Source organism: Sander vitreus, chromosome 4 (assembly GCF_031162955.1).
Source record: "Sander vitreus isolate 19-12246 chromosome 4, sanVit1, whole genome shotgun sequence".
In the NCBI taxonomy this organism is placed as follows: Eukaryota; Metazoa; Chordata; class Actinopteri; order Perciformes; family Percidae; genus Sander; species Sander vitreus.
In genome coordinates this window covers 26295702-26310671 of record NC_135858.1, presented here as the reverse complement: position 1 = coordinate 26310671, position 14970 = coordinate 26295702, and the positions used below count along the sequence as shown (strand labels likewise).

The window sequence follows — 14970 nt, the reverse complement described above, 5'->3', positions numbered from 1 at the left end:
AAAAGCAAACTGTTCTCACAGTGAGACGAAGCTCCGACAGGTGAGCTGCAGTCTGATTGGTCGGTTGCCTCTGCCCCTGCTTGCTGCCTGAGCGTCGGCCTGCAGAAACATCACAGCACTGTGATACCTACAGACTTCTAATAACTGCGTGTGTGTAAATAGCTGAGAGAAGAAAACTATTTGAAAATACAAAGGCGACACTGCTGTTTGGCATTTTGTATTTAAATTATTTATTTTTGTAGATTTTGACCAATGAGCACTGCTGTTAAAACCGTCACGGTCATGCTCTTTCTATTGAATAAAGATTTCTAAGAGACTAAGCCATCGCTGTGTTTTTCCTTTATTTGTACTGTAGCTCAGTTTGGACATGTTAACAAGGTTCATGTATTAATATACACACAACAGTTGAGAAATGTTTTACATCTTAACTGGTGGTTGTGCACAGAGATGAAAATGTGAGTTATGTGTCCTGTGAAAGGCTGACCGCCATGATGACCGACTCCACAGCGGCTTCAGGTCCCAGAATTCTCAGCAGGCTCTGAAAGGCCTCGGCAGCGCCACTGACCGCCTGAGAGGGAAACAACTGCAGCGCTGCAGAGAAAGAGAGACAAAGAAGTGAACATCATCTTAGCTAAGTGCTGCCAGGCAAAGTTACAGTCAGTTTGACCTGTGATGATGTCAGAAAAAACTTTTTTTACATTCATTAATTTGCAACTATTTTGATAATTACATTGACATTTTTAAAGCAGAAAATTAGGTTCCAGATTCTCAATGTGAGGATTTGATGCTATTTTTCTGTGATAAACTGAAAATCTTTGGGTTTTGGACTGATGAACAAATAAAACTCAACAAAAATCAATACTGGCCCATTTTTTTCAAACTTATTTACTGGCATTCTGTAGACAAAACCAATTAATAAATTCAAAAAGTAGTAGTAGTTGTAGTATTTTAATCAGTGATACATAATTGTATGTTGCAGCCCTGATGGCTGGCAAACCTAGAGTCTAATTCAGTGCTCATCAGCTCAGCTGAATGTGCAAACATTCAACAAATATAGAGAATAAAGTTTTTTTTCCCAGTAGAAACTCAGAGTAGACTGGGTAAAGTCAAAGGTGTTATTTACAGACATGTCCCCTCATTTTCAAATTCCTGTATTGGTGGAGCTTGTTTAAGCAGCATGTAGCCAGAACTCAGGGCAAGAAAACACATGATACCCACGTTTTGTTTTGGGAATAAACTCATGTCAGTTTAGGTAAGATTAGCGTATTAATAATACAGAAATGTCATTGTCTATTCATAGTTAGAGTTGAGGTAAACTACAGGAGTCTGACAGACGGATAGTTTACCTTTCTCAGGGATCTTTGTCAGCAGCTCGATCTTTGGAGTGACTCTGCCCTCTCTGGAGACCTCGACGGACCAATGGACGAACAAGACGCAGCTGTTGACAAAAACGCATACAGTGAGAGGCCAGCTGAGGTGACAGTTCAGGGCTGTGTGTTACTGTGCTCCATCAGTCTCGGTATATTTACCCAGGAAGCTCAGGGTGATTCAGAGTCATGACCGCTGACCTGCAGCCTCCAGGAAGAGAGACGACAGACGGATACTTCTCCTGCAGAGAGATAAACACACAGAGAGACTCATTATCTTCACTCAGGGTGGATGTTGGTCCCATGACTTCAATGTGGCCAGAATGGAAGAACAACTACAGCAACCAATATACATACGGACATGTCAGTGTTGTTTTAAGACAGACTTAAACCTTTAAAGTGCTCATATTATGCTCATTTTCAGGTATATAATTGTATTTAGAGAAGGTACCAGAATAGGTTTACATGGTTTAATTTTCAAAAAACACCATATTTGGGGCGACCTCTAGCTCACCCGGTAAGAGCGTGCGTCCTATGTAGGCTGAGCCCTTTGCAGCGACCCGGGTTTGAGTCCGACCTGCGGCCCTTTGCTGCGTGTCATCCCCCATCTCTCTCCCACCTTTCCTGTCTATCCACTGTCACTATCACATAATTGTGTTACAAAGTGACGCACGTTTGTCTCTGAAGTGAAGGCTGGACTCTAATCGAGCTGTTTGGAGCAGTTTGTGAACAGTGTTTTCCTTTGGGGTGGACTTCGGGCTTTTTCACTTTGTAAACCTATAACGTGCACAAAAAAGATATATGACACTATAAAGGAAAAAGCCAAACAGCATAATATGAGCACTTTAAGTCCCAACTTTAACAGTTTGATGAATACAGGATCCTGATCTACAGACTGTTTTCATCACAGACATTATTTAAACAATATTGATTGAGTTTGGATAAAATCTACAAAGTATTTGTATTGTTGAAGTACTTTTACACTTATTATAAGCAATTATGCAGAATGTTTACACCAAATATCACAGCAATAATGACAAATTATTACTTTAAATATTTTTTAAGAAAAGACAAAATGTCATAGTTAATATAGAGTGAAATATGCATCACAACTGGTTCTTTCAGCATACATGAGAAGTTACTATCTTTAAAGAATGTGTCTATTTCTTGAAAAGTTATATACAAAATTATTTGTTTGTTACTCGCTTTTCAAGGAAGATTTCTGACTTTTATTTTATTATTACAAAACAAATTGTAATTTCCCTTTAGTTCTTCCTACATTACCAGGCAAGTACTAGGTAATTCCTGGCCTGTAGAAACTTGGTGAAATGCTGCCCATTACTGCGGTTTTCTACCATTTTCAAAGATGTCTCAGTTGCCCTGCGGGGGGAGCTACAACATCTGTTTAGTGACCTGAACACTAGGCCTCACTCATCACAGAAAACACACAAATATGGAGGTACTGAGTACACTAGTTTTAGGTTGGACTACAGCTGAGATGTTGATGAATGAAAGCTGCTTCTGTTCCAGTAGAAACTTCTCTTCTTTGTTTTCCAACAAGAAACGAACAGATGTGAACATTACGATTCATGTAAACGTTTTGAAGAAAATAATTCTGAGTTTATTATAAGAAGGGCTCCCTATTCTTGCTCATGCTTAGTCCATTTCCTTTTATTTTACCTAATATGATGAGGTTATTAAAAAAACACAAAAATAGTGGAACTTATCTGTCAGTTATTTGGCTTTTAAAAAATAGGGGCACTGTCATTTTGGTGCTTGCACTGCAAGTGTAATGGCGTTGCCTAGCGTCGGACAACTCTCCTAAGAGACCTGCAAGGTCTCATTCGTCTACGGGCCGAGACACCGGTCTGCGTGGCTCGCCAAAAAATGTCCCTGGGGTGTAATGGGTCCTATTCATAAACTTCCAGGCACATTTTTATGATGTCACTATTCACATGAGACACTGAATGACATCATCAGAGGGAGTACATGGTATGGTTTCCACCTTGTCTGCTTGTGATGTTGTGTGTGTGTGTGCGTGTGCATCATCATGGCAAAATGTGGTCCTGGAGACACCTACTGCGGCAGGAACTACCGAAGAGAAGGTTTTTGAGTACGTTGCCAGATGTTTCTATTTCTCACTGTCTACGACCAGATTTTGTCACCGCGATAGCGACGCAGCCGTGCAAGACTCAGTCATGGAACTTTACGGTGTGTAGTTGAGATCAAAATAAAGGCCCTGTTCGAAATCCCCAAGATGGTCTCTAGTTTAAACATGTTGCTGAGCAGAAAAAAATAAGTTTTTCCACATCTTTCTAGTTGACATTGAAGTGGGATGTTTGGTTTTGTGTGACCTCTGAGACCTTGTCACCTTCCGGTTATTTCCACCCCAGCACTGAACCAGCCTTCATGTTTCAGAATTAGTCAACCTCCTGATTTAGTCATTTTCACGTTCATTACCAGCACTTTCACTTCATTAACCAGCTGCAACATGTTGGCCGTGTCCTCCCTCAGACAGAAAGACAAATGTCAGACCTGTCTCTCTCTCTCTCTCTCTCTCTCTCTCTCTCTCTCTCCCCGTTTGTTACTCTCTCACTCTCTTCTTTTGTCCCAGCTGCAGTACAAATCCTGGCTTTACCTCACAGCCCCGTTAGCCTGCTCTGCTCCACACAACTGTGCAATGGTCTAAGACACACTATCATCACACAGCGACACACACACACACACACACACACACACACACACACACACACACACACACACACACACACACACACACACACACACACACCCACCCTCCTGGAGCTCCTGCAGAACCAGAGGAGGAGAAAAGAGGTTGGAAGAATTTGGCCTCAAGTCTTGCAGCTGCCTTCAAACTGCTGGTAAAGTATTGTTAATGTCTGTCTGTCTGCCTGCCTGCCTGCCTGTCTGTCTGTTTGCTCAGCTCCTCCCCTCTCTGCCTGCCTGTCTGTCTTGCGATGGTTTGTAAACAGTTGTTTCAGTCGCTGTTGATGATCTTCACAGGTCCAAAAGACAAAAAACAAAGCGCTTGTACCTGTGACTTACAGGATCTTAACAGAAAGCAGCACAGACCTGAACCAGAATGGACCTGAAGGAACCAGATTCTTTCATGTTTAAAATACATTTACACGTCTGTGCTCTTCCTGGTTTTTGATCCAGCACTCCTCAATTCCTTTCCCCTTAGCTCACTGATGACCTTCTGTGGCGTTTGGAGACTTGGGGAGTGCTATAACTAAATCAGGTAGACCATCTATATTCAGGTTTTGCCTTTTTTTTTTTTGCTAAAGAGAATTTGGTTTTCACTTGACTTGTAATTTGTTCAGTCTGTTTCACTGGTATAGAGTAATTTCTCAGTCATTACCAACAAGGCTTTGATAGCGAGCACATTTCAGCAAAGCAAAACTTTACTGAGTCAGCTGCATTAAGTTTTTTTTAAATCAGCTTCTATTCCAAGAATCTGAGATTTTTTAAAATCAGGTTCACAGTGGCGAAGAGTTCTGTACAAGCCAACAACTGAGAGCTGGTCTGCAGTCTGCAACTATGACATGATGAGACTGAATGGGACTGCCAATCTGGAGACACAAATCTGACACAAGACCCAAAGGTGTACGTTACAAAATGGTCCTCGTTGGGTCGCAGAACTCTCTCAGAGGCGCAGAACACACACTTAATGTTGGTCGATGGTCGTAGACAGAGGACATAAGGCCCGTCTTTGTCAAGTCTGTCTTTGTCGGGCTAGTTCTTTAAGCTCAGCTTACTCTGCCAGGGCCCTATTAGCCTATTTCCACTGCAGGAATGTTAAGTAACATGGGACGAGATCCTGGAACTAAATGGGTTCAGGAGGTTATTATAATATTACTAGTTCCAGGTACTTTCTGGGATTGGCTGCAGTGCTTTCAATCATACAACAAAAACAACATTGACCACCATTTCACTACCACAGCATCTATGTGGAGCAGGACAACCAATCCTTTAAAGCATAGTGAAGAGAATTTGTCGAACAAACCAACATGTCCGGACCGTCACTATTAATTGTGGAAAGGAGGGCTGGAGTCAGCGGTCAACCAGAGGACACAGTTGATCAGAGTGGAACAAATTAGAAAAATGAAACAAGATTATAGAAAAGTAAAGATCACGATGCTGCTGCTCCAACTCCAAAGTGGTTTGATCTCTGGAAATTATCTCTGCAGATACTAATTTGTTTATCAAATTGCACATAAAAGCTCAGCAACTTCCAGTTTTAAGCAGACTCGTGACAGAGACTCTGTGTGAGAAGATGCACAGTGTTACAGATGGCTGAAGAAACAGAAGCTAAACTGCACATGGCTGCCTGTAACCAGAGAAACTGCGAGGAGCATTTTTTAACAACCTCGCTGACATTTTATAGACAAAATGATAAAAGAGATTAAGTGATGATGAAAGTAATTGGTAGTTTCAGCCCCAGACAGTTTGTTTTAAAGCAGCTACAGTTAGAGGGGAGGTAAAGCTGGTGGAGTTGTGAAGGGAGAACAACTGTCAGAAAAGAAGTCTGCGTCTAGTCAAACTTTAGTCATTTTTCAGTGTGAAGAAATTGTCATTTATTTGCTAAATGTGGAGTTTTGGAGTGTTTGTTACTGAGAAGGAAGAGGAATAGACGTTAGAAATAAAAAAAAAAAGTCATGCAGAGGTTTTTCAAACCATTTCCCCAAGCCCAATTTATAAGTGAAATACTTAGGGAAGCAAACGGAACAAAACTTCAGCTCAACACTGTCTGGGTTTCATTAAACGTCACACAAACGGCCTCTAGATTATTTTTGTCCTCGGCTGTTCCTGCTGGAAGTCTCTCCGTCTGAGCCTGCTCATCCAGAAACTGAAGTGCTGAACATTTTTCCCTTTCTCTCCCCTCACTCCTGTTTCTCTCTCTCTCGTTTCCTATTGGCCTTTTGGAGTTGTGGTAGGAGGGTCTGAGAGCCTACTGACTGTGGTCAGACCTCCAGTCTGTGGAGCTACAGACTTAAGTTTTGTTTTCATCTAAAAGAAAATGTGAATGATTAAAACAGAGTGTGAGTGGATGTCGTGGATAAGGGAGACCCCCTTATCATGACATGTAATGTGTGCGCTGCCGCTCTAGTAAAACTTCATGGAAGCAGTAGTTTTTGGTTGCCAACAAATTCATCGTTGTTTCATTTTTTTTATAATCATGAAGAGTTTAAATTGTGTACTCATTTATCTTGGGCCCCATTTACACTTTTGTCTCCTTACTTATTGTATCACTATATTTACCCACATCACCCCATTTTGTTTGAGTGTTTGAACTCTGAGTGTAAATATATGCAATATATAGTGCTCTGAAAAATTCCCACAATAGAACTTGTCTTAAGGCCCAGACACACAGCGCCAACGGCCAAACGTTGGCAGAAAGGGCAGTTGGGCTGATCAGTCTCCCCAAATTGGTCAAAAAAGTGCCTCGGAACACACCAAAGCGACGAGACGTAATACGTCTCCATAACAGCAGGCGGCGCTAATCTGTATTGTCGCCCAAAAATGGAAACTGGCAGCTGACGAACGTGTCACGTGGGTCTGGTTTCTCCGGAAATTCAAAGACAGACTGTCATGGCGGCTTGTTCAGAATACGATCTGATATTGTACTAAAATATTTCACCGAAACGTGTTTCTGGAAACATTTTAAGCGAGAAATAGGCCATGCGGTTCCTGAATCGGTCTTCATTTCAGATCGACAAAGATCAGTTTAAAGGAAGTTACACACCAACCAGACGGCCGACCCTCGGCAGAAAAGGCAGTTGGACTGATCAGTCTCCCCGAGTTGGTCAAAAAAAGTGGCCGAAAATGAAGGCCGACGGCTCCTCCAACGGACGATGACACGGAACACACCGAACAGACTCGAGTCACTGACCTCGCCAGACTGTCCAACGGCCGATAATCGGCTCTGTGTGTCCAGGCCTTTAGAGGTAAAAAGAAAATCTGTTGCCCAACTGCCTTTTTTACCGACATTTGGCCGTCGGCTCTGTGTGTCTGGGCCTTAACAAACACCTGTTAGTGATGACGCAAAGTCATGATGATTCCGAAGGGTCTGAAATCTCAATTTACTGCTCACTAAACGGTCTTTTTGAAGGGAGTAGTGAATGAGTGGACAAGGGTGTGATTTTGGACACAATGTAAGCCAAATTTGTGTCTCTGTTGGCCAGATCACATATCTTGGTTTTCCCGGCTATATGCAAATCAGTGTCAACATTACTCCAGTCCAGAGGCTTCATTCAAGTTTTCATGTGCTGGTTCAGAATGTAACAGAAGTGCACATATATAGGTTAGTAAAAACAACACTATGAATATGAGTCATATACTATAGATGTGTGGGTCAGTGTTAGGCCTGGGACAGGTGTTTGATTACAGTGAGTTGTTATTAAAGGCTGATATTGGCACCATGAACTGATCTGAGCCCAGTTATTACAGTTTGATGTGGATAACTTCTTGTGCTTTCATTTAATTGAAAGGTCCGAGTGCATAATCAGGACCTGACATTGAATCCAAGATCATGTGGTCTGAAAGTGAAACTCAATAGAAATGCTAATCTGAGGCTGAGTCTCTGTTTGGATATTTCAGGAGTGCTGCGGTTATTCTGACTGTAACAGAGGAGCTACATGTGGAGACATGTAGGAGATGTGGATACAATACTAAATGTCTCTTTCTGGATAGTCAGGCTTGTTTGGGCACCATCCCAATAAATCAGAGGCTCCTATGATTTAACAGCACCAACAACCCCCATCATGCACTGGGACACAGCTACAGCACATTTATTACGGTTATTGAGGCTGTTACAGAGAACTGCTCCAACTATGAGGTGTGAAGGTGTGTGTTAGATCTGCTTTAATAATGACAGGACTGCTGTGTATAGACTTGTCATTACACACGCACATGCACACACACACACACACCCATTAGGACCCCAGCAGAAAGCTATATCAGGGCCAGCAACATCACTGACAGCTCTTTTTGTCTGAGAAGCTGCTGCAGGTAAAAACCTCTGTCTTCATTTTTGTCTATTTTACTGCGGGCGGAGAAACAACATGGATCTGTCTTTTTGGTTCCAGTTATTTTAGCTGCTGGTTTCTGCAATAATTCAGGATTTAAATTATGACGTTTCAAACGTGAAAACCAATCGTTTGTCTTCAACAGTTAAGAGATGGCAGGAAATGAAGGGAGAGAGAGAGAGAGAGATGGGGAATGACCGGAAATATAGGTCCCTGGTTAGACTCAAACCTTGGGGTTTTACCATGGGGTAGCCTAGCATTTCTGAACTTTTGATTTCCACCCATGGCTGTTGGGAGAATTAACTGTTTTATTTTCTTTTTGTATATTTCATAATCCTGCTGAGAAACCAGTGAAGTCTAGGACTGGGTATCAAACCCATTTCTTTTTGTGTACAGGCTGAAATACATTTGTACTGTAGCATCAAAAACTGTATGGCTGCTTGTGTTTAGACTTCCATTTAATATGAGAATTTTGGCTTTTAAATGAGAAAAGGGGTTTTGTAGAAAAACATGTTATATTTCTCAAAATAAGGCTTTGAAAAAATCTTCAATTTGTTATCAGTTCTTAGAAGGTTTTGATACTGATAGGACCGATCTATCAACAGACATAGTGAACAACCATTGGAGGTAAATGTTTCTGTGAGGCAACCTGAACCTGGACTGTGCTGCTCTGCAGGGATGAGGTGGTGGCTGGTGGTGGCCAGTTTGTGGCTGCTAGTGGTCCTGACCGTCTCAGACGCCCAGGCCAAGATCAGACATCGCAACCAGGATGGTGAGATCCGTCGGGGGAAGAGGAAGAGGGACGGACAGGGTAAGACTCTGCCTCTTAAAGAAAAACACTGATATCTGACACAATGGCTAACAAGAGGATTTGCCAGATGAAAAGATTGTTATCAGTGTATTCTCTGAGATAAGTCCAGCATGTGTTAGCCTAGCTTAGCACAAAGACTGAAAGAATGAGAAAATGCTTGCCTAGCATTTAAAAGTGAAAAATAAATCACGATGGAAACATATTCAAAGCATGGAACAGTTGTAGACATAGAAATGTAAAAAAAAAAGGAGACAACAAGACAATTTGTTGACGCTGGGCTTCATGCAGCATCTCAAAAGGCCTGAACGCCAGGTTTGAGCTCACTCCTAACATCACCTTATGTTTCTCTGGCCGTCACAATTCAAAGTGCAGTCGTGTTTTCTTTCAATTTAAAAAACTAATGACACCAAATCAACTTTTAACATGTAGAGTCCCTCAAGGGAGCATCTTGGGTCCCCTACTGTTTTTGTTATTATATGTGAATACTTGGAATCTTTTTAATATTTGTGTGTATTTATAAATGCCACTGATCCAATCATTTTAGGGCCCTTTTACAAAATAATGGGAATACAATAAAGTCAGTCTCAAGTGAGGAATTTAGTAAGATCAAGACCTGGCTCGTAGACAACAAGTTGTCTCCTGATATGGCTAAAACACAATTACTTATTTTTGGTTCAAAACCTGTCTGCCTTCTAGAAGTTTCTAGATAGATGTAGATGAAAATTGATATGACTATGTGTTGCAGGTCCTGGGAGGGCCAGAGCGGGGCACTCTAGACCTCGAAAGATCAGACTGGTTCCTGGTCCCGGCATCCCAGTGGTGCCCGGAGAAAAACAAGAAAACACTCTTTTCTTGGAGTCCTACAAGAACCTACAAGAACAGCACTCCAGCTACAACGTTATCCCAGGTCAGTGAGACCAGCAACACCGCCTTAACCCTTGTGTTGTCTTCCAGTCGACCAGGAACTTGTTGTTTTCCTTCCGGTTCAAAATGAACTTTTTTTTTGGCGAAAGATTTTTAGTCATTTTCTTTTTCTAAGCTTTTGATGCTTTTTTGTTTTTTAAACGTTTGTCACTTTTTTCTACGTTTATTTTTAAATTCATGGTCAATAAACCTTATTTAAATGACATTACCTTTTTTTTTTGAGTGACTGATAGTTTAGTTCAGAGGATGTTGAGTAAAATCACAGACTGGTTTATGTCAAAGTTTAGTCTGGAAAACGGTTTTAAAACCTTTAATAAAAAAAGTTTTCAAATGCTTTAAAATTGAATAAAACACCCAACATTCAATGGAAGTAATCATTAATTTTACCTGCAAGAACATTGTATGGGTTCAATACAACGTACATCCATGCATCCATGTTATTTTTAGGCAATTTGGTTGAAAGAAACCCATATGTTAAAACGGGTCAAATTTGACCCGAGGACAACACAAGGATTAATCCAGGTAAGTAAAACCAGCAAGACTAGAAACAAAGCCTTAATCCAAGTTAAAGAAGCCAAAAATGTTTAGTGGGACCAGTAACTCAACCTTAACTCAGGTTAGTGAGACCAGTAACTACTACAGATACTCTGATCAGGCTTTTTAGGGTTGTTATAAATTAGGATTTAATAGTTATACTTCCGCAAAGATACATGTTCACATTTCTACAGATCTTTGTGGTGAAGGGTGTTATGGGTACCATACCTTCAAAATAGATCTGCAACATTTATTATTTTCATTATCAAATCCTGAAGTCTATAAAATAGGGAAGACATCTTTCACAATTTCCCAGTCCAATGTGAAGTAGCCAGTCCTTAGTCCTTAAACTGGAGAAGTTGGAGCCATCAAAAATGTGTTGTTTTGGCTTGATAAACTGCTTATATTTATTATCAAAATTGTAGCAGATACTTTTATGTCGATAGACTAATTGATAACTCAATTGTTGCTGCTCCCCTACCAAATATAACATACTGTCTGTGCAATGCTACATATCAAACAAGCTGATTAATCCAACTTCTGTTTGGGAAGCAAGTTAAAATAGAACAATGGAACTGAAGTGGACATATTAACATAATATCAAAAGTTTAAAAGAAAACAACCATGTGAAAGTCGCTGAGCAACACCAGTGCGGGTTTGTTTATGTGCAAATGGAAAGGCATGTTCAAGCCTTTACTTTATAAATATAAAATCTCTGATACCACCAAAAATAATCCACAAAAAGTCTGTTTTAATTTAGAAAATAAAAACATGTAGGATAAAACTTCAAACTTTCAAGTAGATTTAAACAGTGCACTAGCATGCACCCGTTTTCAAAAACAATTTAACAAGTTCATTTGTCTCAGTGTTTGTATGTTTATGTGTAAACCAACATGGAAACAGGCCGAGTATGTCTTTGCATTTAAAACTGGTAAGTGGTATATTACATAAGAGTTTTTTAGTCAATAAATCTTATTACAACAAAAAAAAAGAAAAGAAAATTACTTAATAAAACAGGACATTTTAAATCAAACAAGATGTAAGAGAACAGCTTAGCTCTGAGGCTTCATCCTCTTCTCATACTGAAGCTGCCTGTTACAGCTCAGAAATGTAATGACAAATCATCACATTCCAACACGAACAGAATGGAAAACCATCTGTGGGAAAAGAGCTTGACATATAATAAGTCGTACACAGAGTTAAGGACAGAGACTCAAAAGAAGGACCTCAAAGCTACGTAGAAACCCTTCAGTTTAAAACAATAAAGTCAGCATTATGTAATTAGAAGGGAAGGTGGTGCTGGTGGCAGCTGCAGGTTTTTTTCTGGTTCTGTTTTTGCTATTGTTTGCGATCTGAGAACATGCCTCTGTGTTCAGACAAGCAGACAAAACTACTGTAATGTAACAACAGCAACAGCAGTTACAGAAACAGAAAGTTACAGATGTCGGGCCGACAGGATAACCAATTATCTTTGCGAATGTTACAGGGTAAACGTGTAACAGTATGAAAGCTAATTATTGATCTTGGGAACAGTACTTTGAAGAAATAAGCAGATCTAAGGTCAACCTACTAGCCCATTTTCTTTTTATTTAATGGGGCCCTAAGAATGACACACTTTAAAAAGTGACCGTGCGTCCTCTGTGACTCTGGTGCATTGTGCCAATGCATTGGTGCCTCCCCTCTTAATCAGCATTGACTGGAATTACATATTTAGATCAGCCTTTTCAACAGTCTTCACTGCATCTGACCTTTGTTCTGACTTTTTTTAAACCAAAAATCACGCCATTTACTTTTAGGTTATATTAGCTAATGCACAGAAAGATAAAAATTTTGACTTTGGGGGCTCCTAAGTTTCAGTGCTTAGGTTTGGCCGACCAACAGTCCAAAAAGGTATTCTGTTTATAATGACATACAAGTAAGAAAAGCAGAAACACTGTCACATTGGAGAAGGTTGAAACAGACTTATTTGTGTTTTTGCTTTAAAAATGATAAATTGATTGACGACAATGAATGAGCAGTTTTGTCAATCAATGAATCAACAAATTTTTTCACTGCAAGTAGAAAAACTCATGGAAATATGCAGTGATCAACAAAGAAGAATGGTGTCACAGCAGAGTCTGATGGTTGCTATTATTATTTAAACAAAACCCTGCAATTTACTAGACAATACAGATATTCTACAACAGCAAGACAATAGTTTACAGAGAAAAGAAAAGCTCTAAAGTATGTGCTCCAACAGAGATGACAGGGTGACAGTCACACTCCTCTCAGTAAAAAGGACAGAAATAGGAGAGATGGTATTTAAGAGAAATAACCTGAGCCTCTTAACTACCTGTGTTTCTATGGACGTAACAAAGAGCATACCATTAGAAAGGATAGATGACAGACAGGAGGGTCTTAAAATAGAAACAAAGAGCCTCTTGCTGCTGTATCATAGTGGTTTACAGTTTTTCCTACTGACTCACAACCAGTCACAGCCTCGTCCTGTCCCAGGTCTGATGTTAAAAGGTGGAGTTAATGCAGAGGGAGGAGTGGAAACCCTACAAATCACTGCTTTGTCTGTTTCTGATGGTAAAGTACAGGCTTTAGATTTGACTAGACGCATACAGCAATTACAGCAGCAGGGCCGCTGCTGAGGAGGAGGAGGATGACGAGGGTCCAAACAGTTCGGTTGTTGTTCTGGATGTTAGGTTAAAGCTGTAACCCCGCAGGTTTAAATTTGCCTTGTTCTAGACCCCTTACCTCTGCCTACATTTCTGATTTGCTCAGTGATTCAATTCCGTCTGTTGTGCTCAATGACAGCTGTTCCTTCGGTGGAAATAAGAATAGGGTCGTCAAATTATACTATTTTTTTTTGCCATTCACTGACTGCTGTTTGCGGCAACTGCATGTGTAAACACATCTGCCTACCCGAACAGGCGAACTATTATAAATAAATAGAACCATGATTGTGCCTGCTGTTGGTGTGGGAGTAGCCTATACGTATGAAGGTCTTTCATTTTATCCATCACGCTGGCTTTCACTGACGTATTACCGATGTTAAATAGACTCGCATATAGACTCGGTCATAATTCAACAATAACCAAATTACTTTTACCCTCTTCATATTTCACCCACTGTGAAACCAATAACTATAATGAACTACTAAACTGACTGTGATGTGTCTGTTGTTTCAGGTAAGCAGGGCCAGTGTGTGTACCGGGGTCTGACCATGTTTAACCAGGCTGTCTGGTCTCCTAAGCCCTGTGTGACTTGTCTGTGTACCGGAGGGCGAGTGGTTTGTGACGAGATCACCTGTCCCGTAGTACACTGCCATTTCCCCTTCACCCCTGCTGGGGAATGCTGCCCCGTCTGCATGGAGTCAGGTAGAAATACAACATGTGGAAACGCCATGGTGCAACATCAAGAGGCAACAGAGATGAGCAATGTTTGACAGTCAGGACCAATATTTGAAGGATTGTCATTCAACACTTTAAAAGTTTTACTGGAAATCATAATTAGATCTACATCTACCCTCAGCTTTCCAACAGGTTCATTTGATCAAGTAGAAGTCTCATTTTGGAGTTAAAGTCTTCATCACGCAAGTTATATTACTCATCACTCGTCTCATGGAAGAAATTAAATTAAACATTCCGTTTCCATCTCTGAAGCCTCAGCATGTTGCTTCCTGTTCCATCATGGCTTTATAAAATGTGTTTAGCACATTTTGGATCACTTCAACATGTTGTGAAAGTTTTAACATGTCTGTATTATTGGACGATACATGTTTTCAACGTTTCACTTTACTGTCAATTCAATCTCACCTAGATGAAAACTGGAGGTACAGTACATCTGAATCTACAAAAATTACAAAGATGTAAAAAGAAAAAGATACCAGGTGCTCACGGTTGAAAAGTTGTAAACTCCAGGTGAATCAAGGTGCTCTTGAAGTCAAACTTTATGGTCAAATATAGAAAAAGGGGAAGCCATTCGGGCTAACTTCAGGCACACTTGCACCGAGCCAAGGATAAAGTTAAAATGCAGTTATTAGTTTAGAGCATATACAAGTTAAAAATCTCTAACAATGGAGTCTTTGCCTCATATGTACAAACAAAGATATATAGACAAGTTGCCAAGCAACATTATTGTGAGCTGTGTGCACATACGGGCAGCAAACAAACCAGAATGTGTGAGTTTATAGGGAGGTCACCTTAAGAAGTTGTTTTGTGCCATAAACTGCACAAATGACAAAAGTAATGGGTGGAAATTGTTCAATAACCCAAGAAGGAAACTCCCGTTAGCTCCG

The 14970-nt window shown here is 40.4% G+C and overlaps 2 protein-coding genes across 9 annotated transcripts in view; one reads left to right on the top strand and one right to left on the bottom strand.

Annotated features, from left to right (window-relative positions):
- Positions 1-370: 370 nt before the first annotated feature.
- The window catches only part of cenpp (centromere protein P), a 105968-nt gene continuing 91368 nt past the window's right edge, over positions 371-14970 (bottom strand). For both annotated transcript variants that reach the window (XM_078249200.1, XM_078249201.1), the window contains 3 exons: positions 1530-1609; positions 1347-1438; positions 371-591 (listed from right to left, as the gene is read on the bottom strand). In XM_078249200.1, coding sequence (XP_078105326.1) covers positions 461-591; positions 1347-1438; positions 1530-1609 — 303 coding nt within the window. In that variant the 3' untranslated portion in view covers positions 371-460. The remainder of the gene's footprint in view (positions 592-1346; positions 1439-1529; positions 1610-14970) is intronic.
- ecm2 (extracellular matrix protein 2, female organ and adipocyte specific) overlaps positions 3977-14970 on the top strand; it is a 27222-nt gene continuing 16228 nt past the window's right edge. For 2 of the 7 annotated variants that reach the window (XM_078249193.1, XM_078249188.1), the window contains exons 1-4: positions 3977-4249; positions 9093-9227; positions 9973-10134; positions 13862-14050. In XM_078249193.1, the coding sequence (XP_078105319.1) occupies positions 9095-9227; positions 9973-10134; positions 13862-14050 (484 nt within the window). In that variant the 5' untranslated portion in view covers positions 3977-4249; positions 9093-9094. Of the gene's footprint in view, positions 4250-4572; positions 4630-8337; positions 8400-9021; positions 9228-9972; positions 10135-13861; positions 14051-14970 lie in introns of those variants that run through there. The other 5 variants (XM_078249195.1, XM_078249194.1, XM_078249190.1 and 2 more) reach the window with 4 other exon arrangements.